Consider the following 26,601-nt stretch of genomic DNA (forward strand, 5'->3'; position numbering starts at 1 on the left):
CAACTCCCAGCGTCCCCCGCGGCGAGTGGACTACAACTCCCAGCGTGCCCCGCGCGGGAGGACTGCGTTTCCCAGGGTGCCCCGCGGCGGGGGGTCGCGGCGCAGGCGCAGTGCGGGCGGCGGGCACTGGGGCTGGCCGGGCTCTTTTGTTCGAGGGAGGCGGACGGAGAGCGGCCAGGCCCGCGGCGCCACCCGACCCGCCCCGCCCGGCCCCGCAGGCCCCTTCCCCTCGGCAACTCGTTGGCGGGGCTGTGCAAGGTGAGCGGGGGCGGGGGGGCTGAGGGAGGGGCGGGGGGGCGTTGGGGTTTGGAGGGGGGGCGATGCTGGGGAGGTACTGGGCGTTACTGGGTGGGTTGGGGGGGTTCGGGGGGTGTTGATGGGGGAGATGGTGTTTAGGGCGGTGAGATGGTGGTTGCGGGGGGCGGAATGGGATGCTGGGGGGTCGGGGGGGGTTGGGGTTAGTGGAGGGGTATTTGGGGTGCTGGGGTAGGGCGTGGTAGTGGGGGGTGTTGGGGTGCTGGGAGAGGGGTGTTAGTGGGGGGGTTGGGGTGCTAAGAAGGGAGTGTTAGTGGAGGAGGGTGTTTGGGGCGCTGGCAGAAGCGTTAGTGGGGGGGTTGAGGATGCTGGCAGGGCTGTGTCCCTCAAAGGGGCCGCTGGGTGGGGGGAGAAGCCGGGTTTCAGAGCAAGGAGGGGCTGGGCTGGGGACAAAGCTGGGCCCGGACAGTCCCTGGGGGAGAGGAAGAGATGAGGGAGGAGCTGGCGAGGGGGAGAGGTGCGGGGGTGCCTATGGACAGAGGAGAAAGATATGTCTTGGGGTGCTGGGGGGAGGCTGGGTGCTGGCAGGGGGGGCTGGTGCGTGAGAACAAGGGGCTGCTGCAGAGGGTCTGGGGATATGGGGGGATCTGGGCTGGGGCGAGGGCTGTGGGGTGGAAGTGTCCTTTGGGAGGGAAGAGGCTGGAGCAGGGTCCCTGCTCGGGGCCAGGGGGAAGGTGGCATTTGGGTGCTTTAAAAAAAACACTGGTGGAGCCCCTGGGGTGAGGAGAAGGGGAGGGAGGGGGAGAGCTTCGGGGCAGCTGGGGAGGAGGGGGATTGAGGCTCCCGAGAGCGGGGAGGGGACGAGTGTCAACTTTTGGCGGGGAGAATGAGCGGGAACTGCTCAACAGGCGGTGGGAGGGCAGGGAGCGGGACGGCAGCCGATGCCGGGGGCCAGGGGGAGGAGGGCTGCTGGGGAGCAAACTGGGGGGCCGTGGGGCCTTGGGGCTGGGGGAGAACTCTCCTGCGGAGACCTCAGCGTGGGGCTGGCAGGAGGTGGAGAAGGGAGGTGGTGGCTGGCAGGAGCAGGGATGTGCTGGGGAAGGGGAGGGGGGGAGATGCAGCAGGAGCTGTGTTTGGGTCGGGTCCCTGCTCAGTGGGGTGGGTGTTGGGGCAGCCCCCCGGCAGGGCTGGCTTTCCCCCGCTCCATTGCTGGGGAGGAGGTTTGGGAGCTGAGGGAGTCAAGCTGTGCTTGCAGTAATGAGAGTTGTAAAGCGTTTGGGGGAAGAGTAGGACGGGCAAGGGAGGGTGATGGAGCTGAAATGGGATTTGTCTCCTGGGACAAGGGAGAGGCGAAGCTTTGCTGAGGAAGTGGCAGATGCAGAGCTGCCCCGGGAGTGCAGGGGCTGGCCGAGAGGGTGGCAGCGGGGTCTGGCTCAGGGTTGCGCTGTGAAGCTGACCCACTAGTGGCAGGGAGGAGATGGCAGGGACTGGAAAGCGGCCTGAGTTTGGGTGGGGAGCGTCAGGGGCTGAGCGTGAGGATCCCAGAGATGGGGCAGCGCTGTTGGTCTTGGGGTTGGTCAGTCTGGAAACAGCAAGCACGTATGTTGTCCCTATAAAACTGAGAGATCAAAGGGCTGAATTCTGGCTGAATAATTCCAGGCTTTATCTTTAAAAGATTTTATTGAGTTTAAAAAAAAAATAAATCCCTTGCACATTTGAGAGAGGAAGGTGTTTGCGATGGGTGTGTTTGGAGTCAATGGTCCCCCTTGGGTTTGGGACCCAGGCACGGTTTCCTATTAGTGCTTGAGATCCTGGTAGTGGAAACGATGAGAAACAGATGTGGCAGCTCGGATCCCGCTGCCCAACGCCAGCAAAATGCACAAATAACGTGGTGAAGGGCCTGTGAGCGCCGGCAGGCAGCTCCTGGGGGAAGCACACCCAGATGTCCCTCTGTCCCTAGGGGGGAAGGGTGGCAGGGGAAGGTGCTGTGGGGCCCGGGGCTGCTCGTGGAGAGGGAGGTGGTGTGCTTGGGGGCACCGGAAAGCTGTGAGTCCTGCAGCACTTGGGGCAATGTTTTGTCATCCTTATACAAAAGGAAGAACGTAAATCCCTGCTTTGAGTCCATGAGTGTTTGTCTGATCTAAAGAGTTCAGAAGTTGCGTCCGCCTTCACGTAACAAAATTCCCGTCTGCGTGACGGGATTTCTTACTTCAGGTTCTCTTTTGCTGCAGGGAGGTAACGTTCCTACTATTGCATGTGTGTTTCTCTTAAACCCAGAGGTGTGTCCTCTCGTGGATTGTGAATTTTAACTGGAAGTGATGTGGCTGAGCTTGAAAGTTGTGGCTTTTCTTTAGTTTGGTCTCTGTTCAGAGGCTTGAGCTTTCACTCAAACTTTCCAGAAATGTTTTCTGCTGTTTTCAGGTTCTGGAGAGTGGAAGACTTAACATGCTTGTTCCCACTTCAAAAGAAAGATGCCTGCTGCCTTTCCCTGGCGTGCGTGGAATAAACTTGGCATGCTCATAAGTCTTTAAAGAGTTGAGTGATCCCAGCCAAGTTTGAGAAAGGCAGGAGGAGGAAACGTTTTACGTAGAAAACTCATTAAACCGGAGCTGAACTGTTAATCCTTTAAGATGCAGCTAATGGAACTAGTCTGTACTCACATTAAACCTCTGGGCCTCCACATTTTTCTTCTTAGACTGGTTTTCCTTTCCTTTGTTAAACTTTCTACTGAAAATACCAGCTCCAGGCAGGGTGTTGGGTAGAGCTTCACGGTCTTCCGAAGAAAGCGTCCCAGCCAGCGGGGCTGAGTGTGTTTGTATTTGTCTGGCAGTGGGTTTACCACCTGGATGCAGATCTCCAGGAGATCTCGTGATACCAGGACATGCTTCGCCCAAATTCACTGGGATGGCATGCTGTTAACTCCAGCTCTTGCTCCTCCGCCTGCTCCTCCTGCCCCAACAATGCAGCTTTTGTACGCACCTTCGTGCCGGGCCGCTTTCTTCGTGGCCTTTTACTGGAGTTTGAATTCTTTTCAAGTGGCTTAGGTGTGTCCTGGATCCTTTTCCTCTTAACTGCAGACCAAGATGTTATTCTTTCGGTCTCTCTCTGTTCTGCTTTCCTCTTCACAAAGGATTTCAGCTTTGCCTTGAGTGTTAGGTAAGAAGCAGCAAATGAAAATGGAAAGATTTGGCATAGGCCCATCCTGAATTTGTCTTGAAATCGTATTTTTTGGTATAAGCCAACTTTTTTTCAAGCATTATAGAAAACTGAAGCTGAATTTTAGGAAACATACTACTGATGAGATCTCTCTCAGGTGGGAGTCATCTAGCCCCAGATTCTATAGACATGAGACTGCCTGTGGAAATGTAATAGGAGTTGCCTGTCCTCCCCGAAAATGCCCAGGCAAAATGAAACGGCTTCATTCCACACCTCCACGCGTAGGAGCTCGGTGCGAGTGAAATGTGTTTGTTTGAAAGCTCTGGAGATGAGGGAGCAGAGCACGGGGTAAGTCCTCCCTGTGCTGCCTTTCCTAATAGACGGGGATGGTTCAACCTCTCCCCCCTCCTCCAGAGACTAGAGACCAGCCAGCGCTTTGGGTGGCTGTGGTTTGTTTTTAATAACTAGAATTGGAGGGTTTGGATGGTCACAGAAGGCTGAAATCTGTGCCGAGTGCTCTGTTCCACAGAGAGGGAGGAAGAGGGTGCGGGGAGCAGCTCAGATGCTTCGCAGATAAAGCCCTCGCTGAGTTCGTAACCCCCCGGGGGGACTGAGGTCCCTTTCTCACACTCAGCTGCGTTTCTGACTGCAGTGCAGCGAGAGGCCTGTGCAGCAGCTCCTCTCTGCACTGCTGGCTCGACTGCTAGAATCTGCACCGTGTCTAGCAGCAGATGCTGTGAACTATGGCTTGGCCTTGGCCACCCGCAGCACCTTTTTTTGCTCTGACGGCAGAACCAGCCGTCGTCCCTGCCGCAGGGATGAACGCCGAGGGGACGGCTCGTCAGCGGGCCGCTGGGCACCAGCCCCATGCCTGCGTGCGAGCAGACATCTTGAGAACCCCCAGAGGGAGAGCAGGTCTGTGCAAGGGGGTGACACTGGTGCTCCGTGGTGTAAATATCTCTAGCAGGAACAGGGAGACGTCTGCTGAAAGGAACAGGGACTGGGGACTCGGGAGAGGTTGCTGCATACCTTAAGGTATGGTTGCTGCAGCCCTTTGCACTGGTGTATCTGTCCCTCCCCTTGGCAAGCTCTTTCTCAAAGTGCTCCTGGCCTTGGGTTTGCATCTTCTCTGCCCAGCACTTACCACAATAAAACGACGGAGCGGCAGGGCTGCAGCGCTTGCATTGCTCTCTCACCTCTCTCGTGTTCACTGCGCACACCTGCCTGTCCTGCACACCACCTCTAGTCACAGCGACTCCCCTCCGAGCTCCTCTTGGCCAGACTCTTTGATCCAGTTGCCTTCTTCAGAAACCACTCCAACAGCCCGGCGATCCAGCTGAGCATCCTTAGGTGCCTTAAAACCAAGCCCATCTCCAGGCAACGACCACAGCGCTTTCCACTACAATCCTTTTAACTGCAGCTGATCAGAAGTCCCTGCAGAGAGAGGGGAAGCCTGAGATCTCGCCCCTCCAGGCTGTCCTGGAGGTTATTTGCTGGTTGTAGTCAGAACTGCGACAGCACCTTCTTGGGAATCTCCTCTGCCGTGTCGTGCAGGGCTCTGGCCCCCTTCTCCAGCGGCCATGCGGTGCTGGAGGAGGAGGATGGAGGGGAGGAAGGAACTGCCTGAAGAATTCCAGAGTGAAACATGATCTCTCGGCTTCCTGCTGCAGCGCTGGCTCCTGCTCGGGGATTAGATGCTGGCGGTGGGTCGAGGCTGTACATTGTTGTGTTGCACACCAGCTGAGGCGGTGCCAGGCAGCCTGGCCTCCTCCTTGGCGAGTCCGCGGGCGACCGGGAGCCTCGCTGCTTCGGGTTTGCCTCTGTCTGGCATCTGATTAAAGATGCTGTCAGTGTATTTCAGCCCGGGAGTTGAGGAGGGAAAAGCCTCTCTGGTGCGTGTTCTTGGATGGCTCTGTTTTAGTGGGCTGTTTCTAGGTGGTTGGTTCCCCCCCTCATTGCATAGGGCAATAAAACTTCATCCTTGGGGGGCTGGGTGTCCTCTGGCATTGAATAAAAGATCCATGGGGGAAGCACTGCATGTCTGTGGGAATATCCCTACCACCACCTCAGCTGCTGGTCCGTACAGGGCAGGGAACTTCTCACTTCATTTAACACTCAGAGCGGGGTTAGTTTTTCACCTCTGGAGCTCTGTGAGTGCAGCACAGCACGTGCAGCAGCAGGACAAGCTCTTCCCTTGTCCCTGTCTACTCTGCAGCCTGTTCAGGTGCCAATTCTTCCTCTGAGACCACCAGTTAAAAGAAAGACCCGGTGCTAAACACCAGCAGAAGGAGGAAAAGGCTTTTGATGCAAAGCCCGGCCTTTGGGACTCCCCAACTTGCCCAGTGACCACCAAACACTCCGAGGTCACAGCAGCCGCTTTGGCCTGGCCTTTGTTCACGAGCAGCCTCAACTCTGGAAGCCGCGGCGGGGGAAAGGTGTTTGTTCCTCCTCCTACCCCGACATTGCCATCAAGTGAGGAGGCTGGTGCTTGCAGGGATGGGGTGTAAAGGGAAGATGTTTGACAGCCAGCACAGCTGGAGGCCGAGCGTCCTGTGGAGCAAGAGCCCGGGCGCTGGCGCAGCTTGTGCGCCAAGGTCGGGCCGAAAGCAGCAGTGCAAGAGCGGGTCCAAAGTATAAACACGTTGGTCCAGCGCCTGCCAAGCAGAGAAGTGCTGCTTTCTCCCCCTGCTGCTTTCTCCCCCCGTGCTCTTCTGCGCTCCTGGGCTGCCCTCGAGCCCCATCTATGAGATGGCAGCAGAGACGGGGTGGTCTGGAGCGTGCCAGCTGGGCTGTGCCCCCTCCTGTCCTCTCTGCTGTGGCTACTGCTTGTCAGCACTGGTGGTACGTCTTTTGAGCTTTGTGGGGCCTGTTTTTAAGCCTTCTCCTTTGAAGGATGCTCTCACGGCGGCTGCTGAGCGGAGCAGCATCTTGTGTGCAAGGGAGCTCATCCAGCTGCACCCCAAGCCTCTTGCTGAACTTGGACATCTCCTTCAGCCAGTGTAAATCCACAGGGTTTTTGTTTTGCCTTATAAACCAGCCCCAGTTTGCATAGATTTTGCCAGCTGACATTTATTCTAGAAGATTCATGATAACCTGAGTGGCAAAGTGAAAGTTTCTGGGCAGGTGATGTTTGACCTGCTTGCCAGTCATTTTGCTTGGCAGAAAATATGTATTTTACTGGAATAAACCAGAAGTCGTGTTCCTCAGCGCTTGGGCTGTGAAGGCTCCCGGGCAGCTGGTCAGCGGGGTGGGGGTTTGAGGGGCAGAGTTGGTTTCGGGCGGTCTGGGTCCCGTTGCCAACGGCTCTCCGTGCCGGCGTAGCTGCTTATCGGAGATAACAGATGGGGAGACGTGGAACCTCCTGACCCTTTGGTCGATCTAAATCAGTGCGACTCGTTCAGCGTGCTCGGCTGGCTGCGCAGACTTCTTTGGAGGAGAGGCTGGTGATGAGGTCAGGGTACTACAGGGCTCTATTTTTCTTGAACCGAGAGAAAAAACCCTTCCCGCATCCCCATCCCACACGAGCAGATGCTCTGTTGGGGTCTCCCCGTGTGGGGCTGTGCAGTGGGCTCAGGACCTTGGCTGCGGGGACCTGTCAGTGCGACTGGTACCAGCCATGAAGTGGCTGGAGAGCATTTGCAAGGCCTGGGGGGTGTTTTTAGCAGAACCACCTGCCCCACGGCAGGGATGAGGTGCGTGGCCATCCCTGGCAGCAGCAGGGAGAGACTCTGACCCAGGGTCTGCCTAGCTGTGGCGCTTTTACTGGTCCGAGCTGGGTTTCAGCAGGGAAGCGGGGCCTCTCTGTGGTTTTTGGCTCTCCGAGGTGTTTCGTTTCAGCCTGGGGGAAGCGCCGGGCGTGTTGGCAGGGCTGTTCCTCCTCTGCCGTCCCCCCCAGTGCGAGTGGAAGGCAGAGAGCTGCGCCCAGGGCCTGTGTGCTGCAGCGTTTCGACAGGTAGCTGTGTCGGGGCAGAGAGTTCTCCCAGCCCTGCGTCACTTCTGCCACTTCCCAGCAAGCACTAGATACATGTGCAGGAATTTTTGACTGTCTAAACAGCTCTGGAAGATAAGGGGAAAAAAAAAACCCCAAAACCAAACATTTTCTGGGTTGGTGAGTTAGATAAATATCCCAGAGTGCACATCCATGAACCAGCAAAGAAAGGAATGTGGGGAGCTCGGTATCGGGGACTGTGACTTGTATTTAACTTGGATTAACTATTTATTAACTTTTAGTTAATAGCAGCGCTGCGCGGTCTCCCTCCCGCTGCTGTACAGCTCTGCGTGTGCTTCCTGCAGCTCCAGGCAGGGCTGAGCTGAGCTGAAGGGCAGGTCAGCGAGGTGAGGAAAGGGGAGAGAAGAGGTTGAGGGGGAACGCGGGGGACTCGGCAGAGGAAGGAGGAGGCGTGGAGCGGCTGACGTAGGATGCTGCTTCATTTCTGGAGGTCGGCGGGCAACACATGGGAGCAGCGAGGTTGAGACGTGGTGTGCTGAAAACAGGAACAAAGTATGGGTGGAATCAGGCAGAGTCTTGATGGAATAGGTGAAATAAGGTGCTGGGGAGACAAAAAGGCCAAAGATGTGTGTCAGAAAGGCATCATGTAAATGCAGCAGCTCCCGCTGGAGATTCCAGGACCATCCTGGCCTGTCTCTTCGTGTGTTACCTACTTTGTACGTGCCTGTTTTCTCCCAAGCAGCATTCCCACACTGTGCTTTGCCTCTGCATATCCATTATGTTTGCTGCCTGGCAAAGGCAAACCTGACCTTGACACAAACATGTGGGTTTTCTCTCCTCTTTTAGCAGCGTCGCCCGTAAGCTGAAAAACTGGCCAGCACAATGGGAAAAAAACAGAACAAGAAGAAAGTGGAAGAGGTCTTAGAGGAAGAGGAGGAGGAGTATGTGGTGGAGAAGGTCCTGGATCGGCGAGTGGTGAAGGGCAAAGTGGAATACCTGCTGAAGTGGAAAGGCTTCTCGGAGTAAGTGCCTCCCTGCCTGCTGGTGGGGGGTGGGTGCTGGGCTGCTCTGGCGCAAGCATCTCTTCTGCCTTTGGCTCCCGAAGCCTCCAGGCAGGTGGCTCAGTCTCCCCGCGCGTAAAATGGAGCTAAGAGGCCAAGGGCAGCTGTAACGATAGAAACGGCGGTGCTAAATGCCTCGAGCTCTAATCAGGGCGATGAGACCACAGCCTTGGTGAGTAAGTCCTGTTTCTGTCTTGCAAATGGGCCGTGCAGTGCCCTGGTGGGGCTTCCCCCCTTAAACCTGGTGTGAGACAAGCAGCCAGATAAAATGAGTTGCATTTCTCTCCTGAGAAGGGAAAGAACTGCCCTGCCCTCTGGCATCCCTGTCCTTATTTCGTGGGGCGAGGACACCTGCATCCAGACTGCTGCTTCTCTCAGCATCCCCACTTGACCTGGTGTCCAGGACTTTTCTTGCCAGGGAAAGCTGCAGCAAGCTGTGAAACTCAGCTCTCCTCTTTGATTGCAGTGAGGATAACACATGGGAGCCCGAGGAGAACCTCGACTGCCCAGACCTCATCGCAGAGTTCCTTCAGTCCCAGAAAACCGCACACGAGAGCGAGAAGTCTGAGGGGAGCAAGCGCAAAGCGGAGTCTGACACGGAGGATAAAGGGGAAGAGAGCAAACCAAAGAAGAAGAAGGAGGAGGTGAGGCAGGGTGGGGTTTCTGTGCTCACCTCCCTACCCCCGTGTTTGGCACAGTGTCTAGCAGCTAGAGCAGCCACGCTCCAAAAGCCCCATCACTCTCTTCTCCTTCATGGAGGGGAAACTATTGCACGTGGCTGAAGTGTTTTTGGAAAGCTGTCGCTTTCGGAAGGAGGCGTGAGCTGTCGTCTGTGCCAAGCCTCTTCGTCAATCCAGAGCCAGTTCTAGCACTAAATTGAAAGGCCAGTTCTTGAACCAAAAGGGTCTGGAGCCCCAACTTCTCCTGAAGAACGGCACAAGGGCTGAAACAGGAGGCAGGGGTTGCTTGTTGCCCCGTCAAGAGCCGGGACAAGGTGGAGCAGAGAGCTTCCTGCTCAGGTTGCTTATAGCTGCTGGGGAGAAGGGGCAGTAAGAGGCTCTGCAGCCTGGTTTTCATCCCAGGAACTGCTGAGTCTTGGCCAGCACAAGAGTTTGACTAGCAGGGCCTTGGAAATCGGGTCCTCTGCTTGCAGCACGAGCAGGGTGCTCTGCCGTGCTACCCCGTCTCACCTCAGTGCAGTGGGTTTACACTTGGGTGGTCATCACAGCTCCCCGCTGGCCTTAGTCACTATAGTCTGAGCATCTGATAGGCAGAGCCTTTCTGAAGAGCCACCGGTGTGTCCTGGTGACGAGAAGCAGCGCTGGGGCTGTCACCCCGCGACGCTACAAGTGGAAACTTGTCTCTTTTCCAGTCGGAGAAACCGCGAGGCTTCGCCCGGGGATTTGAGCCAGAGCGAATCATTGGTGCCACGGATTCCAGCGGGGAGCTCATGTTCCTGATGAAGTGGTGAGTGTGTCTTGGTGTCTGTCACTTCTTCACTTATTCTGTGCCAGAGAGGGAAGGACCTGCGCCTGGGGAGTCCCTGCTACCTGGCATGAAATCTCTCGCGATGGCGCTGCCGCCTGAGGTGACCCTCTGCGCTGAGGCTAACGTGGATGTGAAACGAGCAGGTAGGGCCCTTGGGATCGTGTGGCTCTTAAGACGTCCCCCCCGCAGCAGGCGCGAGCTTGGGGAGAGAGAGGGGCACGGTGTGTTGGCACGGGCTGCAGTTTGGGAAGGCTGCAGCCAGAGGAGAGCCGTGACGATGACCGTGTCCCCGTCGGCTGTAGTGACACAGGGCTTGTCGCTGGCGCAGGTGGGAGCCAAACCAGTCAGGCGTAGGTGTGGGAGCCGGTCGCTTTTGCACCATCTCAGAAGTACGGAGTGGCTGCGGGAAGGGCCACAGCTTTATTCGGCTTCTCCCTCCCCATCCCCGACAACCTGGAGCCGAACTCACGCCTGAATTTTTCCTGGGCTCACGTGCTTCTTCTCCCTGCTCCAGAGCCACTCGGGAAGGGCTCGCTTGGATCCCCCGGCCACCTCGGGGTCTCCGTTTACCTGCAGCCTCTTGATTTTTCTCCAGTCTCCACCTCCGGTCTTCCACCTCCCCTCAGCAACCCCCTAACTTGTACCTTTGCTTTGGCCTGTAGGAAGAACTCGGACGAGGCCGACCTGGTCCCTGCCAAGGAAGCCAACATCAAGTGTCCCCAGGTGGTCATCTCCTTCTATGAGGAGAGGTTGACATGGCATTCCTACCCTTCAGAGGACGATGACAAGAAAGAGGACAAGAACTAACCCCCGGCACCCGCTCTGGCCAGCCTTTGTATAAAGATCTGAACTGTGGGTTTGAGCAAGAGGGAGAGAACGCAGCTCTGCTCGGTTGGGAGCGTAGCGATGGCTGGAGAAGATGCCCTTTGAAGAGACCAGTATGGTTTCTGTGCCCTGCAGCTGCTCAACTGCTTTCTGCAGCTTCATGCTGTGTACAGATTCAAACCAGCCCGGCTCAGTTTGGGGAGGGGGGAGGGAAGGGGGGGATACTGGGGGTGTTGGGAGGGTGGGGGGGGGATTGGGGTGTTTGTTTCAAGGCTGTGTATTCTGCAGCTTGTGGGAAGGGAAGCAAAGCCCCTTCCATGAAGGACTATCACTGGTGATGGGTGGGCTGGGGAAAGGGAGTGCAGATGGATACTGCTTATTCTTCAAAGACCATCTCAGCAACCCACAGCCTTCTTCCCAATAGTGTTAACTCTGCATTTTTACGGCGTAGCATGTGTGTAGTTTTGTTTTTTTGTTTTTTATTTTTTTTTCTTTTGCTATTTACTGGTGTATTGGGGTGGGGGGGAGGGATGTGGGGAAATTGGTCTCTTGTTTAATTGGGGAGGGAGGGAGGGAGATGAGGTCTGGTGACAATGTTCCAGATCATTGCCAGCTCTTTTTTAGAACCTGAATTCAGGAAAAAAAGCAGGGGGTGGAGGGGGAGGAAAAAAAAAAGCCCAGTATTGATGACAGAATTAGGGAGACAGGGACACTGACATGAGACTGCAACTGTGAACGTCCAGATCTCCGGAGCCGAGATCCTCAAAACCCTGCGAGGGATTTTTTTTGGGGGGTGGGAGGGAGGGGGTGAGGGGAGACTTGTGAAAACGCAAACTTGTGATTCGTATTGTCCTGAAGCAGAACTGCCAGTTACTGACACATGCATTGTATGTGGGGGGGGGGGGGGGGGCGGGGAGGGAACGGATTTTAACCCTTTACAAGCCTTTCTACCCTTCTTTCCATTATAAGGTGCTATTTCTGAAAATTGGGGGGGAGAGAGACTTCTGACTGCTTGTTCCTTTTCTCACCTTAATTCGAGTGTCCAGCCAGCAGCCCTGGGAACCCTTTAGTTGTGGGAGGGAGAGGAAATCAACAGCAGCACAAGAAAAAAAAACACAATTCCATATTCTCCCGTAGGAAGTGATGGTTTGTAGGAGGCCAGACGTTGGTGCTGGAGCCGGATGTGTCACCCTGAATCTTCTGAGGGTTTTGTTTTTTTTTTTTTTTAATCAGATTTATTACAAATACTGAACTATTTAATGTCTGGAGTCACGAGCCCCACCAGACTCCTGGCACCTCCTTGTAGGGTGGTATGTATCTAGACTTGCATTGTACAAACCTTTTTTTAAAAGCATGTGTTTAGGTTTCTGTGAAAATGTTGTTTAAATGTAAAGTACGTGTTTGGATTTTAACTTCATACCGAGCTCTTGTCAGTTTTTTGTCTCAATAAAATTTTAGATTTATAATCCTGATTTTTTTCTTCTCTACCTTGCTCCTTCCTCCAGCTCTTTGTGCATGAGATGATGAGTGACGAGGTGTAGAGCAGGTCACGGAGGGACGTTAGCCCGCGCTCGTGGCTCTCTCAGTTAGCTCTGGCGCAGCCCGGGTTAGCCGCTGGCTCCCGTCGGGGTGTCGACAGCAGCGAGAGCTTTGGAGCAGCCGACAGCAGGCTCTGATTTCTGTTGAATTCCATCTGGAAGAAGAGAAGTGTTGTAGAGGTTAGTGTCTAGAGGCCTGAGTCGAGTCTCGCCCGTGGAGACAAGAGGACTAGCTGTGATTCGGGACCTCGTTTGACGTAGCAAGATGCTGCTTGAGCCGGGAGCGTGCGCTGCGTGTGTTCCCAGCCAGGAGCCGGCGGTGGGGTAAGTGACCTTTCCTTCCCTTCTCAGCTGAACGTCGAGCAGACTTTGTCACGTTGCGTTTACAGACGGGTTTTTTTAAAGCTCTGGCAGTGGTTCTGGTGACTGTTTGGCTGAAGGTGGAGACAGCCTCGCTTTGTTAGTGGTGTGGACTTCTAAAGGCCATAAGCTCCTGCATGGAGGAGAGTAGACCCGTCCTCCTCTCAGCCCAGCTGACACTGCACGCAGTAGTATGGGTGGCAGAGTGGGCTGGAGCGTTCCTGGAGGAGGGTTTTGGGTCCTGGCTCAGAGGAGTCTGGTGTTTGGAGGGTGTAGGATGGAGCAGGGAGGTTTTGTGTGGTGGTCAGGGCTGAGCAGGGGCTCTGCCCGCCCCTCGCTGGCACTCAGGGCTGCAAAACGACGCAGCCAGTTGGAATCCAGGTTATTTGCAACCCCACAGCTTATACCCAGCAGGACAGTGAGATGTCTGCCCTGCCCTGGCAGGCGGCAGAAGCAGCAATTAAACCCGTATTAATCACTAGAGATGAAAGGGGTAACGTCCACTTAATTGAATGTGAGCAGGCTGCGTTCCCTGGGGATTCCTGGGGCGATCGATCGCAGCAGGTAGCTCGAAGATGCACGTTGCTCCGTCCCAGGGGTGGGACTGTGGACTGAGTAGGTGGGGCTCCGGTGTGAGCTGTGGGCAGGGATCAGCTCTCGGGGTACTGGTTGTCTCTGGCTGCGGCACTGCGTGCGGTCACCTCTCAAGAAAATAGCCTCACGACCCTCGTTAAGCGCTCAGAGGTCTGTGGGTGATGGTGTGGTGGTCTTCCCCCAGCTCACTGCTCCAGGCTGGTCCTGGGCTGCCAGCAGCAGGGCAGGGAAGGGCAGAGGCAGCTCCTCCGTCCCACTGTGCTGGCAGAAAACCAGGGTCTGCGCCGGGCAGCGAGGCTGCTGCGCTGAGGGCTGGGGCGGCAGCTGGACTCCAGTTCAAAGAGCTGCTGAGCCGCGGCTCTGGCCGAGATCAGAGGCCCGAGGCCCCGCCGGTGGCTGAGTGCTTCCTGCTTCGGAGAATGAAAGGTCTGCGCTTCCCCTGATGAGGGGCTGGCAAGCAGCCCGCGCCTCCGACAGCGCCCGGCGTGACAGGTAAGGAGCTGGTTACGCTCCCACCTCGCCTGCCACTCTGTACACCGGCCGCCCGGCGCGGGAGGTGATGGGCACGGGCAGGGAGCCAGAGGGGAATGGATTTTGTCAGGCTCGTTTTCAGCTGGGGTTTGCTGCGCTGAAGCCGTTACCGGTGCTCGTGGCTGGGGAACGGCGCTTTGCTCACCTGTAGCCTCCCAACAGGGAGCTGGGGATTTGCTGGTACGTTTGTGCGTGAGCAAGGACACGTGGGAGCGGGGATGTGAAGTGAAAGGTGCCGTTCTGGGGAGGGGGAGGCAGCAAAGGGAGGCTGGAGCATGGGGAGAGCGGTGCATCCTCCCCGCCTGCGTCCCCGCGCTCTCCGGTCTGGGCAGGGACCCCATGGGCAGGGCTGGAACCTCCTCACAGCATCACTGGGGCGGGGGAAATCCCTGAGGGTTTTTTGGCGAGCTGGTAGTGTGTTCTAAAACAGCCCCTGAAGGAATATCTGAAATAAATACCCTAGAGCCCAGGAAGAGAGACGGGAAGCACCTCAGAGTGTGGATTTTAATGCTTCGCCTTCCCCTTGGCTGAGCTGTTGCCACGTGTGGAGCTGGCCTGGGCTCAGCTCCGGCAGCAGGAGCGGATGAACTCTTCCAGTTCCATAAGGAGAGGTTTAATGCCCAGGAAAAAAGCACTTGCCCCACTGGAACGGCAGTGGAAGGCCGCTGGGGAGCAGAGTGGGGCCGGCAGCGCGCTTTCTACTCGCTCTTCTGGTTGTGTCTGGCCCAGGGCGGTGTCCGAGGCCGGTGGGCACGAGGCTTTGGTGCCCCCCGAGTCTCACCCGGGCGTCCTGGCTTTTACTGACAGGCTCTATTGAATCCTCAAGGCGGGGGTGCGGGAACTGCTGCGTGACAATGACGCCGGGTGAGAAAAGGCCGAGCCTGCGAGCAGCGGTGCCAGTGGGGCGGTGGGTATCAATGCCTGAGAGAAAGGCGGCTGTAACGGACTGAAAAATAGAGCCGGTGGGGTGCTGAGCTATGAGGGAGGCGTCCCTACATGCTGCTGCTAAGTGCAGCCACTCAGCACCAGCCCTTGCTGGTGCAGCAGCACTTCCCAGGAGCAAGTTTCCACCCCAGTTTGTTCATCCGAGCAGCGTCTTCTGCAGGGCCCAGCGTCCTGCCTGGCCCCGTCCAGAGGCTTTTGGCAGAGCTTGGCTGCAGAGGAGCCTGTCCCCCTCCCTGGGCTGCTCCCTGGTGTCTGCCCGGCTGCCTGCACCCCTGGCTCTGCCTGCACCCCCGGCTCTGCCTGCGCCCGGGGCTCTGCCCGCGCCCCGGCAGCACAATCCCTCACACAAAAGAGCAGCAAAGTCAGGGGCTGCCCTTGAGCCCGGCTGGATGCGAACCGAGCTCTGCTGAGCCCTGCCTGGGGAAACAGGGCTGCAAACCAGGGGCCGGAGCCAGCGCTGGCCTGGCAGCTGCCCGTGGGCTGGCAGCCAGCCCTTCCCACCGCCGCCAGCCCCAACTGGGGGGAAAAGCTGGGCCGAGGGGTCAGCAATGCCCTTCCCTTATGATCGAGGGGCTCGAAGCTTTATCCAGGCAGAGAGAGGATGGGCTGGGGCAGGAGCCGGCCTGCAGAGCCCCATATACATACACTCATGATGGAATAAACTTTGGCTCCGTCACTGACGCTCCAGCCGAAACCTGGGGGGAAGGTGAGGCTTGTGTAACAGCTGGAGAGGGAGGGGAGGGTTCGAGCTGCGCCGACACCAGTCACTCGCCCGACAGGACCCGCACGCCAGCGCCCGGAGCCGAGGAGGGCGATGGGGCTGTGCCAAGGCAGCTCGGCCCCGCGGCCACGCGCTGCGCCCAGCCCGGCCCCGGCCTTTGAACTGCAGCAGCTCCGGTGGCTTTGGCTGAGGGACCCGGGACTTGCTCCACCCAGCTGCGGATTTAACCAGAAACACACTTTTCCTCGGCTTTCCCGAAGAAGATGCTGTTGTGAAGTGAAGAAAAAAGCCGCTGAGCCAGTGCTGACCGTTTCCCTCGACCGAGGAGCCTGTCATTTTCCTCCTCTCCAGTACGACAGCGACTCCCTCCCCAGACCCTTGCTGGAGGCAAACCCGACCTGCAGGAGACAGCCAGGGACTGCTGGGGGTGAGAAGGACCCCCAAGAAGAGGCTGTTTTGTCTCCCTGTGCTTAATCTTTTCTAAAATAAAAAAAAAAAGAATCCATGAAACAAACGCTCTTACAGTGAATAAGCTGTTTTATTTTTGTCCTGTGCTCACACAATCTCTCTTCTTTCCCTGACAGGTCACAGATCATTAAAATAAAAGTTTCTAAGAGGAAAAAAATAATTTAAAACATACGCGCAGGGCTCCCTTCCAACCTCCCCACACCCACTTCTCCACCACTTGTGCTTCGTCTCATGCGTAAGTAAAGCCATTGACTCTCCGCAGTCGGGGATGGCGGAACCCGCCGGGGTCTCGGCTCGTCCCTCTCCCGCTGTCAGGGGCCGCAGCGAACGCACCCAACACCCCATGACATGCTCTGAGATCCAACTGTGTTCCCCAGAGCCTGGAGAACGTCCCCACGCCTGGACCTCTCCCCTCCAGGCCTCCCTCCTGCGGTACCAGGTTTCCTTCCCTTGGGTTACCACCCCGAGTCCTCCCTCCGCCCTCACCCCGTAGCACATGCACAGGACTGGCCAGGAAAAGCCATTTTTGAAGCTTTTTTTGTTTTGTTTTTTCAGTTGCTGGTAAAGTCGGTACGCTCCCAGCTGTGCTCTATTGTAAATACAGCTCCTAGGGTCGGCTCCGTGGCGGAGACCGACGGTGATCAAGGCACTACCCCCACCCCCCTCCGGAAAAACCAAGGAAGTCGGACCAACACCCGGGGACAGAAGAGAATCCTATAATGTGATCACACGGTTACACGGAATCTTTATGGCAAAGAGAACATGTAGCAGCTTTTGAAGGGTTGGGCTTCTCCTTTTGACTCAACACAAGCACTCTAGACCCTAGAGGGAAAACCAGGGCTGAAGCCCTACAACAAAAAAATTCAAAGCGCGGTTAAGAACCAGGAATCCTAATTAGACAGTTGTCTAATTTCTATATGTGACAAGCCCAGGGCCTGGGCTGGGGACCCTCTGCTCCCCTTGTGCTGTGTGCGGACCCGGGCAGGGGGCCCACCCACCCTCCCCGCCTTCTTTCCCCAGCCCGTCTGTGGGGGAAGACAGCGTTTGCATGCAGGCTGCTGCGGGTACCACGCTCCGAGGGTGGTATCGCAGGGGTTCTGTTAACCCTCTCCAGTTCCACACTCCCCCGTCCCAATCCTAAAGCTCTACGTGGCCTCCCCGAGGCGTCGCAGCTCCTCCACACGTATGGGGGGGACGTTCTCCCGCGAGCCCCCCTCTGAGCTTCCTCGGGCTGGAAAGGGTTAATGGAAGTCACACCACTTGTGTCGCCATGTGTGCACTGGTCTGAGCTAGGAAGGGACAACGTTGGTTAATCTGGAATTAAGTCAGATTGAATCACACGCACCGATGTCCAAACTGGGTCAGGAAAAGGAAAAAAAAAACAACAAAAAATGAAAAAAAAATGGAAAAAAAAAAAAACAACTACCTGAAATCACGGAACTTTGGAAGTTCAGAAAAATGTCTCTCCTCTACCTTGTTAAAGTTCATTTGCTTAAATCTCTTTTCTTATTTAAAGCCAGTTCCTAACAGTAGTTTTTCCACCTCTGCCAGTCTCACCCCCGGCGATGCCAGCTCGGTTCCTGCGCTCACAGGGCTCGGGGTGGTGGGAGGCGCCGGGCTGGCCAGGGCAGGGGCTGCTCCTCCCGTCCCCCCCCAGCGCCCGCCGTCCCCCGCACACCGACCGGCAGCAGTCACCTTTTGTTTGTTTGTTTTTTGAGAAGATATATCGGATAAGAAGGCATGAAAGTTCCTCTAAGTACTTCCAGGCTCAGCCCTTCTCCAGTTCTCACTTGAGTGTCCCACTCCTCCCGCGTCGTCGCCGTCCCCGTCACTTCCTCCGGTCCTTCTGTTTGCGCTCCTGCCGCCGGGCCTGCTGGTCGGCCACCGCCCGGGGTATCAAAATGACGCTGCCGTCGCTGGCGTACTGCAGGGCGTACTGGCTGGGGGAGTAGGGCCGCCCGTTCTCGTCCCGCAGGCGGCCGAACACCTCCTGGTAGAGGTTCTGCACCTTCTGCTTCATCTGGCGGATGGATTTGAGGAATTCTACCTTCTCCCTGAGCAGTTTGGACTTGTCTCGTTGCAAGTCCTCGACGTCCCGTTCCAGGTTGAGGATGGTGTCCAGTTTCCTCTTGCGGCAGTTCTGGGCAGCCATCTTGTTCTTGCCTCGCCTCCTGATGTCCCGGATCAGGCTGAGCTGCGCCTCGCTCAGCTGGTACTTGGAGAGGAGCTCATTGAACTCCTCCACGGGCAGGTTGATGATCTTGTCGTTGGTGAAAGGGATCTTCATGGCTCTGGCTCGATGCTCATCCCTGCTCATCTGCTTATCCAGGAACTCAGAGGGCTTCTCCTTGCTGCTCTTCTTCCCCGCGCTGGGCACTTTGGGCTCCTCGGGATCCAGGGCCCCCGGCGCCATGTTGTAGGTGTGGTTGTGGCCGACGTGCTCCAGGTAAGGCAAGTAATGGAGCTGCGAGGGGTCCTGGTAGCTCATGCGGCAGAACTTGCTGTACTCTGGCTGGTATCCAACCGCCCCTTCCGCTTCTTCGAAGTCCACGTTTTCAGAGTCAGAGCTGTAGCCGACAGCTCCTTCCTCAGAAAACGAGGAGGAGGAAGAGGACGAGGAAGAAGAGGAGGAAGAGGAGGAGGAGGAGGCTTCTGAGCTGCTCAGAGAAGCAGGACTGTGGCCAGAATCCAGAGAAAGACCCGAGTCTGAATCAAACTCCTCTTCCAGCTGCGAGGCCTGCACCGGGTTGAAGCCTTCTTCAATGGCCAAGTCCATCAAGCTGATCTCATCAAGCATGGCTTCGTCCAACAGCCCGCCCAGCGGGTCCGGCAGCTCGGGGCCAGCCGTCTCGTTGACCGTGCTGTTCAGCTGCGGAGGGAAGAAGATGCCGCTCAAGTTGGTGGAGCCGAAGGTGGTGTTGAGGCCGGTGGAGTTGTCCGGCGCCAGCTGGAGCAGGGCCGAGCTGCCCACCATGGAGGGGCTTTCCATTTCCGAGCTGAAGAGGGAGAAGTCCTGGGAGCAGCTCCCCAGAGAGGCCTGATGCAGGCTGACATTCTGATTGATGGGAGTGTTGGGAGGGAGGCTGTAGTTTGAAGTCAGCAGGTCTCCGCCCGTGCCGTTGTACAGGGTCGCTGCGGTTGTGTTGTTCACTTCCATAGCCTGGAAGAGACGCGAAACAGCTCGGTAAAGGAGCCGGGCTCCAGCCCTGCCGCTCCTCCTCAGTGCCCTTCGCCAAAAAGAGACAAGGACGGAGATCCTTGCCTGGATCCCACACAAGGAGCTCTCGCCAGTGGCCCAGCACCATCCGCCAGCTGCAGGAGGGTTAAAACAGCAGCAGCCACCGCCACAGTGTCACCACACAGGCTGGGACGACACCAAAGCAGCTGCCACCAACCTCAAACCAGGATTGTCCAGGAATGGGGTGCTCGGGACAACCACTGAACCTGAATTCAGTGGAGCAGCAACAAGCTCCCGGAGGGGCAAACGCCTCCCCGCACCCCTGCCCTCGAGCTCACCTGTATTTCCATGATAGACATGAGGTCCTGCCACTGCTGCTCCAGATCGAAGGGCGACTCGGTCTCGGCGAGGAGAGGGGACAGCAAGCTGTTCGGGATGTCCGCTGACCTGCTCTCGCCGGGCACGGCTTCGCTCAGGGTGGAGACATCCGCAGCTGGAAACTAACCACGGGAGGCAGAGTCAGTCCCCGGCTGACGAGCCGCGGCCAAGGGAGCCAGCACTCCCCACTGCCCTTCCACCTCCGCGACGGCAATCGCTTCTCCTTTGTTCAAAGCGAACTGGCTGCAGTTATTCCTCCACAGTTCACTATGAACTAATTAGAAGCAAAGCCAGAAGTCTTTAATTAATAGTGACCACCCCACCCCAGCGCTAGTTTCGCAGGCACGGTGCCTGGAGCCTCCTGAAGCAGGCTAACCCAATTTACTGCCGGTTCTGCAGTCTGGGTTACGGGTATGGGAGGCACCGAAACCCCGGCGAGCGAGCGAAGGATCCGCCGAGGGGCAGAAGCCGTCGCCCCATCCACTCACCTCCGAATTCTCCCCGAAAGGGAAGGTGGCCTCCAGCAGCCTAAGGCACTCCTCCAGGGACAGGGCTGTCTGATCCTCCGCACCGGGCACCTGATGTGAGACACGAGCAATCGTAGCCCCGGGATGAGGGAGGTGGTGATGAGAAACGAGCTCCTTACAGCAGGGCTTTATTCCAGCGCATCCAAAAAGAGCCAGAGGCCCCACCCAGTGCTTCGCAGCCTCCATCCTCCTGCTCCAGAGAGCGTCAGAGCAGCCCCGAGCGCAGCGAGGGAAGGGAAGGTGCTGCCTCTGCCCCCGGCAAGCCCCACCGACCGCCAGCGCAAGGACTCGGCTGGAGGGGACGCTGCGCCTACCTGCGCCACCGCCTCTGCCACACAACCGACAGGCACAGCAAGAACCCGCCGCCCTCGTCCCCGCCGCCACGGCCATCACCCTGCCCGCCTCGCTGCGGCTGCCCAGCCCGCCACGGCAGCCTGCGCTTTCCCAGCACCAAATCCTCTTGTCCACCCGGGCAAACCCTTATCCTGCGGCTCAGCAGATCCCCGGTGAAAGTCACACGCGACGCCGCTCGCCCCGACAGCCGGCCGGAGGGCCCCTCGCCTCCCCCTCCGCCTCGGCGGACCCCCGGCACGCTGCATCCCCGCGGGCGCAGACCCCAGCCCGGCCGGCCCAGGGCTGTTACCTGCGCAGGGAAACTCTCCCCGGTCTCTCCATCAACTAGCAGGTTCCTATCCAAGCTCTCGCCCCCTCCGCTCCTCCAGCTGTCCCCGCGCTCCCTCCCATCGCTCAGCTCTTTGTCCACTTCGCTCTCTTTCTGACGGTGGCTGTAGTCAAAAATCTCTCGCCCAGCGCCGAGATCAATATCCTGTCTCCACAGGATGTCAATCAAATCGATGTCCTGAAACACAGACCACATTGCTTCAGCCCTGGGCACGGTCCCCACCCACCGGCCCCTCCCAGGGGACCCCCCCACCCACCACCACCCTCTCCCCGGCCTGACCCGCAGCCCACTCGCCTCCTCCTCCTCCGCGGCGGCCCGGGCTGGTTCTGCCTCCCGGGGTCCCCGAGAGCGGCTCTGCGGGCTCTGCATGGCGGGTGAGGCCGGTCCCCCGCTCCCCGCCGCCCATGGCCGGCAGCGGCGCCTGGGGCCGCCCGGGCCCGCGTCGCGGCGGTGCCTGCGCCGTGCCCGCCTTGCATCAGCCCGTGGTGCCAGCCCGGCATTTGCATAAGGGGTGGGGTGGGGTGGGTGCGCGGCAGGAAAATCCCCGCATTTCCACCCACCTGATGCAACCGGAGCCGCCGCCGCCGCCACCGGGCTGCCCGCAGCCCCCCCCGCCCCGCCCCGGGCACCCCCGCCGCCCTCGGAGCCGGCCCCCGCCCCGCGCCTCCCCCAGAGTCCCCCCCGCACCCTCCGGGCTGGCAGCATCCCCGGGGAGCGCCCGCCCTCCCCGGAGCGGCCCCGGTACCTTTCTCATGTCCCCAGCTGCCGCCCGGGCCGCGGCGCGCACCGATCATGGTCCCGGGGGGAGGCGGCGGCGGCGGCGGGGCGGGCTGGCCGGGGCGCGGCGCCGCGCACGCATCGCCGGCCGGGGCGGCTGAGGAGCCGCGCTCCGCTCCGCCCCACCGGCCACAGGTGCCCGCGGCGCCGCTGCGGCGGCGGCAGGAGCCGCCCCGCCTCCCGTGCGGCGGCTGCGGCGGCGGAGCCCCCCGCTGGGCCGGGCCGTGCCGGGCTGGGCTCGGGTCTCGCCGTCCCGCCGCCCCGCCCGGGCCGGGCTGCGGCGCGCCCCGCCCGCCCCCCCCCCCCCGCCGTTACCGTGGCTGCGGCGGTCGCCAAGCCCCGCCCACACCCCCCGCCCCGCCGGGCTGCGGCGGCGGCGCCGCCGGGCCACGCCCCCCTCCGCCAATAGGCCGCCAAGCCCCGCCCCGCGCCCGGGGCGGCGGCGGTCACCGCCAATCCGCGCCGACAGGCACCACCGCGCCGACCAATCCCCGCCGACATGGGCCGCCGCCTCGGCCAATGGGAAGCGGCGCAGCGGCCGCGCGGTGCCCACCGGGCCGCCGCCCCGCCCTGGCGCAGCGCGGCCGCCGCCGCCGCCCCCCCCTACCCCGGGCCCGGCCTCGCCCCGCACCGCCGGCGGGTGGGGCCGTCCCGGAGCCCGGCTGGGCTCCCCCGAGGCGGGAGGGAGGGCAGCAGGGCCGGGGTGACCTTGGCTCCCTCCCCCGGGCGACCCCGGCCCGGGGCGGGGGGCGATCCCCCTCCCCGTGCACAAAGGCCTCGCTTGCTCCTCGCCCCCCCCAGCCCCTCACACCGGGCAGGGCCCGCCCCGGGACCGGGCGGTAACCGCTGGAGAGGCAAGGCCAAGTGTAAGGAGATCCCGCTCCCGGCTGGGGGGGGCCTCGTCACCCGGGGCCAGGGCTGAGCACCAGCAGCTCATCACATGTCTGGCGGCCGCGTATTTTTATCCTCGTGTTGTGGAAACGGCGCAGGGCAGCGGTGCCTTCCCCACCCCCAATGCTGCGGAGGATTAAACCCAGCTTTGTCTTCAGGCGAACAAGGAGCGGGCACCCCCCGGGGTAAAATAAACCCCCTTAAATTCCCCCGGTTTGGATGATCGGCGAGCACCCACCGCAGCGCCCACCCAGCACAGCCCCCAGAGCCCCACACCGCACCCAAGGGCGAGCTCCAGCTCCTACAATTATTAATAACAGCCATATTCCCCGAGCAAGGTCACTCCGGGCCCGCACGACCCCGCGGGGAGTCGCAATATTTTAAAGTGCCAGGAAAAGTCATGGAAAAAATTCAACCCTAAAGCCATCTGCGTATCATCATCGTCCTCCTAACGAACGGGGAGGGGGGGAGGACGGAGCCCTGCAGGTGCCTTCTGCAGAGCTCACACCACATTCCTGTCAGAAAGGCTGGGCGGCTGCTCAGCACTTACCGGGGGGGTCACGGTCCCAAAGACACCAAAAAAATATATATATATAAACCCCCCCCTGGGGTAACGCTTTGAAATAAACCTGGGTTGCTTTGAAGCGTCGCACCAGCAGCCAGTACGGTCTCGCTGGCCCCGGGGGAGGGGGGGGGAAGAGAGGGCGATGTGATGGCGTGCTGATGTGACGATGTGACGATGTGACGTGGGTGCGCGAGGCGGGCTCGGGCGGACGGGATTTCCTGGCGCTGGGTGCCCGGGCGCTGCGCCCTCGGCACCTTGCAGGTGCAGGAACCCCCTCCCATCCCAGCGAGGGCTTTTGGGGGGGGAAAGACAAAAAAATAGAGACCTGAGGAAGAGCGCGGCTGCCTGCACACCCGGGATGAAGAAAGGTGCAGAGCAAGGTCTCCCCACCCTTCCCCGAAGGAGTGACCGGAGGGAAATTGCAGCGCGGAGGAACGTGCTTCCCACCCGGGAGTTTCACTCCCAGCAAGCCCAGTCCGAGCTGGCCGGGTTTGCAGCTGCACCCTGCGCCCGGTCGGCTCGCAGCGAGCACGGCGTTCGGCGCAGGGCTGTGTTTTAAGACAGAAATAAACAGGCCTCTGGAAAACGGCGGCACTATCGGCCTCTCGCCTCTCAGATCTGCACCATTTCTCTATAAAATCTGATCCCGGTTTCTCTACGCTGCACTTGAAAGGCTCCCCAGACCCAACACCCCCAGCTGAGAACACCAGACTTGGGGGAGGAGAGTGAAATCTTCCACCGGTGTGACCTTGTACGAGGTATTTCATCAAACCCTTCCCACGACAGGGAATTCCCTCTCTCAATCCTCAAGGGAACAAGCTGAACGTGTGACCATTCGCCTCGTGTTCTGCGACCCTCCAAGGTCACCGGTTACAAACCCAGAGAGGAATTTTCACCCTCAACGTCTCCGGAGGCACAGGGGCAGGGAGAAAGCTGCCCGTAGCCACCATCCAACCTTCCTACAGCAGCATCCCGCTGCTCCTCCATCAATTTAGTACCCAAAACAATCAACACCTTTATCTCTCTGTGTTCACACCACTTTCCTCACTCAATTTCCAAGCACCAGCGACGGCTGCTGAGGCATCTGGGTATGGGGAGAGCCGAATTCAGCTCTCCCCGTACCCAGACGCCTCAGCGGAGATAATTTAACAAGAGGAAGGCTGGTAGGACCCAACGCTGCAAATCAGCACTAACATCCCTCACGCCGCAGCCAAGGAAGACGCCGAACATGCCGTGACAAAGAGAGCGACGCCAAAAAAAGAGCAAGCAGCTCCCGGGGGGGAGCAGCATTGCATCACAGCCTCCGAAAGGTTGTGCTCAGACAGAGGGAGGGGGGAGGGAAAATAATAAACCACTTTCCAGTTGATTTCTCTCCGCCCGCCCGTGATGAAAACCAAGCAATAAACATCGCCACTGGATGAACTCCAGAGCCCAAGTAACCCAACCACCCGCTCGACACCTGGGCTGAGCCTGTTACCCAACGCCCCTGTTTATCTCCCAGCCTCGTTTCATGCGTTTCACAACACAAAGCTCCGCGTGCAGCTTGAAATGCTGACCCCAACCTTCCCCTCCCACCCTGCCTCCTTTCGCTATTACTTTCAGACCAAGAAGAAAACAAACCAAAAGCAAAAACCACCCCACACGTACCCCTGCAGCCCTCTAACTGAACCCTAATTGAGGATTACGCCATTCCCAAACGCTAAACACACACAACATACAAAGTACCGCTCCCTCGGATGGGTACCAGAGGGCAAAAGCCCCCCAAAGGGCTCTCTCTCCCCCCCCAACAGGCAAAAGCAGGTCCTGCCTACCTCTTTGGTCAGGTCTCCGTTCACCGGGGCAGCCACCGCTCCCAAATCTTCCAGTTCTTCTCCAAAACCCTGTTCCGCTCCGCTCTCCCTCACCCCGTTGTCGGGACTGCTCCCATCCTGCAGGCCACTGCCGTTCTCTAGGGCGATGCCGGCGCTGGGCTGGCTACCGGACACGGAGCCTTCGGGGTCTCTGTGCACCAACCAGGCGTTAACTTCGGTGGTGGGCACCTGAAACCTGTCCAGGGCCCTCACCTGGTTGAGCAGCCTGCGAGCGGTGAAGTAATAGTCCAGGTCTACGCTTTTTGGGTGGATGCCATATCCGTCCAAGGTGTTACGCAGGTTGTGAAACTGGGTCTGGGTGTAAGCGGAGCTCTGGCCAAGAATGATCTCCCGGAGAGGGGGGAGCTGCGAGTTCAGGTAGGTGTCCACGTCCACGCGAACGCCGATCAAGCTGAGCAGAATGGTGAACTGGATGAGGCCTTCGGTGAAGTATTTCTTCAGAGAAAGCATTTCTGGCGGAGGAGAAAGCGGGTGGAGGGGTTGGGAATTTAAAAAAAAAAAAACAACCAGCGTCAGATGAATTCTCCACGCAACAGGTTGGTTGGGTTTGCCCTTCCTCTGCCCCACTTTCACACAAACAATATAAAGCAGCGACTTCGGCGTTCAGGTTATCGCTAAACAACAGGGTAAAAGTTTAAAGAACATGCAAGACTTCGGGTTCAGGACCATTCTGGTTTTCTTCTCAATTTCTGGAACTCACTGGTCGGCCAGCGGAGTGTAATTAAAGATTTAAATCTCCAGAAGCAACAAACCCTCCCCAGAAGACAGCCTCGACCCTCTCGTGCCTTTTTCTTGTCTTCAGAACCGTTTCAGAGCACAGACCATGCAGCTACACAAAAACCCACGTCACTTACTGTCCAAAAACTCCACATACAGCGACTTCCTCTCGCCCCCCCCAACTCCCCACGCTCCACGACGGGGTCTGCTCCCTCCGACAGCCGCCTGCTCCTTCTTCCCCTCTCCTCTGCTCTGCGAAGCTTCTTGAAGGAGCCTTTTACCAGCCAAAGGTCCCGAGCACGGGAAGGTCCAAAGACTCCTCCGCTTCTGGCTGCGGTTTCATCAGCAGCTGAAACACAACCCCGAGAGCAAACGTGATAACGCGCCGGGCCAGGCACCACCCTGAACGCCGCACACGGACCCACCGCACCGGCACACGGCGGTTTCCACGCGTGTTTTCTCACTCCAAAGGCTGATTTTTTTTCCTCACACGACGCGGGCGCAGGAACACGCACCGCGGAGTTACCTTCGCTGACAACACTGTCCACGCTTCCCCTCCCCGGGCTATTCTTAGGCTGGTGCGTCAACTTCCCCCCTCTCCGGAGGGATCCAGCCCCGCTCCCTTTCACTCCTGGCGGCTCCACAACAAACCCCCCCGGGGCTTTTCCACGGGTGGCAAAACACCCCCAGCCAGCGCCCCACCGGGGGCTCCCGGCCTCGCCTCTCCCCCCCCCGCCTCCCCGGCCCCGGCCCGGCCTTCCCGGGCCGCCCGTCCGCAGGAGGAGCCGCCAGGCCCCGGCGCTGCCCGCTCTCCCCTCCCGGGGGGGTCCCAGCGCTGCCCAGAGGGGGGACGGGCCCTTTAAGACGCCCCCCCCGGGCCCTTTAAGACCCCCCCGCGCCTCGTGACCCGCCCCCCCGCGCGGCCTCGCCGTCCCCTCAGTGCCGCCCGCCCCGCGCCCCTCGGCCCGGCCCGCACCCCCGGCCCCTCCGCCCGCCCCTCCGCGCCGCCGCCCGCCGCTACCCGCTCGCCTCCGCCGCCACCGCTCGCTCCCGGCCCCGGCCCCGCCGCCGCCGCCACCGGCCCCACTCCCGCTCCCCGCCCTGGCCAACCGCCGCCCCCTCCC

At 59.2% G+C, this 26,601-nt stretch overlaps 2 protein-coding genes across 2 annotated transcripts; one reads left to right on the forward strand and one right to left on the reverse strand.

Annotated features, from left to right (window-relative positions):
- Positions 1-109: 109 nt before the first annotated feature.
- CBX1 (chromobox 1) lies at positions 110-10,934 on the forward strand. Its single transcript, XM_068418760.1, has 5 exons — positions 110-258; positions 8,207-8,382; positions 8,888-9,065; positions 9,794-9,888; positions 10,572-10,934. The coding sequence occupies exons 2-5, from the start codon at positions 8,243-8,245 to the stop codon at positions 10,714-10,716; spliced, it is 558 nt and encodes a 185-aa protein (XP_068274861.1). The 5' UTR covers positions 110-258; positions 8,207-8,242; the 3' UTR covers positions 10,717-10,934.
- A 5,008-nt stretch (positions 10,935-15,942) lies between these two features.
- NFE2L1 (NFE2 like bZIP transcription factor 1) lies at positions 15,943-26,572 on the reverse strand. Its single transcript, XM_068418841.1, has 7 exons — positions 26,499-26,572; positions 25,615-25,826; positions 24,701-25,212; positions 20,618-20,833; positions 19,936-20,025; positions 19,408-19,569; positions 15,943-19,051 (listed from the first exon to the last, which is right to left on the reverse strand). Exons 3-7 carry the CDS (start codon positions 25,208-25,210, stop codon positions 17,720-17,722), a joined length of 2,310 nt encoding a protein of 769 aa, XP_068274942.1. The 5' UTR covers positions 25,211-25,212; positions 25,615-25,826; positions 26,499-26,572; the 3' UTR covers positions 15,943-17,719.
- Between the last annotated feature and the right edge of the window lie 29 nt (positions 26,573-26,601).

The sequence above is a fragment of the Nyctibius grandis genome, chromosome 26, assembly GCF_013368605.1.
Source record: "Nyctibius grandis isolate bNycGra1 chromosome 26, bNycGra1.pri, whole genome shotgun sequence".
NCBI classification, from domain to species: Eukaryota; Metazoa; Chordata; class Aves; order Nyctibiiformes; family Nyctibiidae; genus Nyctibius; species Nyctibius grandis.

Coding starts and splice junctions, on each gene's coding strand:
- CBX1 (XM_068418760.1), top strand. CDS start 8,243: ATGGGAAAAAAACAGAACAAGAAGAAAGTGGAAGAGGTCTTAGAGGAA. Junction 8,383..8,887: donor AAGTGGAAAGGCTTCTCGGA/GTAAGTGCCTCC, acceptor CTTTGATTGCAG/TGAGGATAACACATGGGAGC. Junction 9,889..10,571: donor CTCATGTTCCTGATGAAGTG/GTGAGTGTGTCT, acceptor TTTGGCCTGTAG/GAAGAACTCGGACGAGGCCG.
- NFE2L1 (XM_068418841.1), bottom strand. CDS start 25,210: ATGCTTTCTCTGAAGAAATACTTCACCGAAGGCCTCATCCAGTTCACC. Junction 20,026..20,617: donor GGGAGAGTTTCCCTGCGCAG/GTAACAGCCCTG, acceptor GTCTCACATCAG/GTGCCCGGTGCGGAGGATCA. Junction 19,570..19,935: donor CTTTCGGGGAGAATTCGGAG/GTGAGTGGATGG, acceptor TCCCGTGGTTAG/TTTCCAGCTGCGGATGTCTC.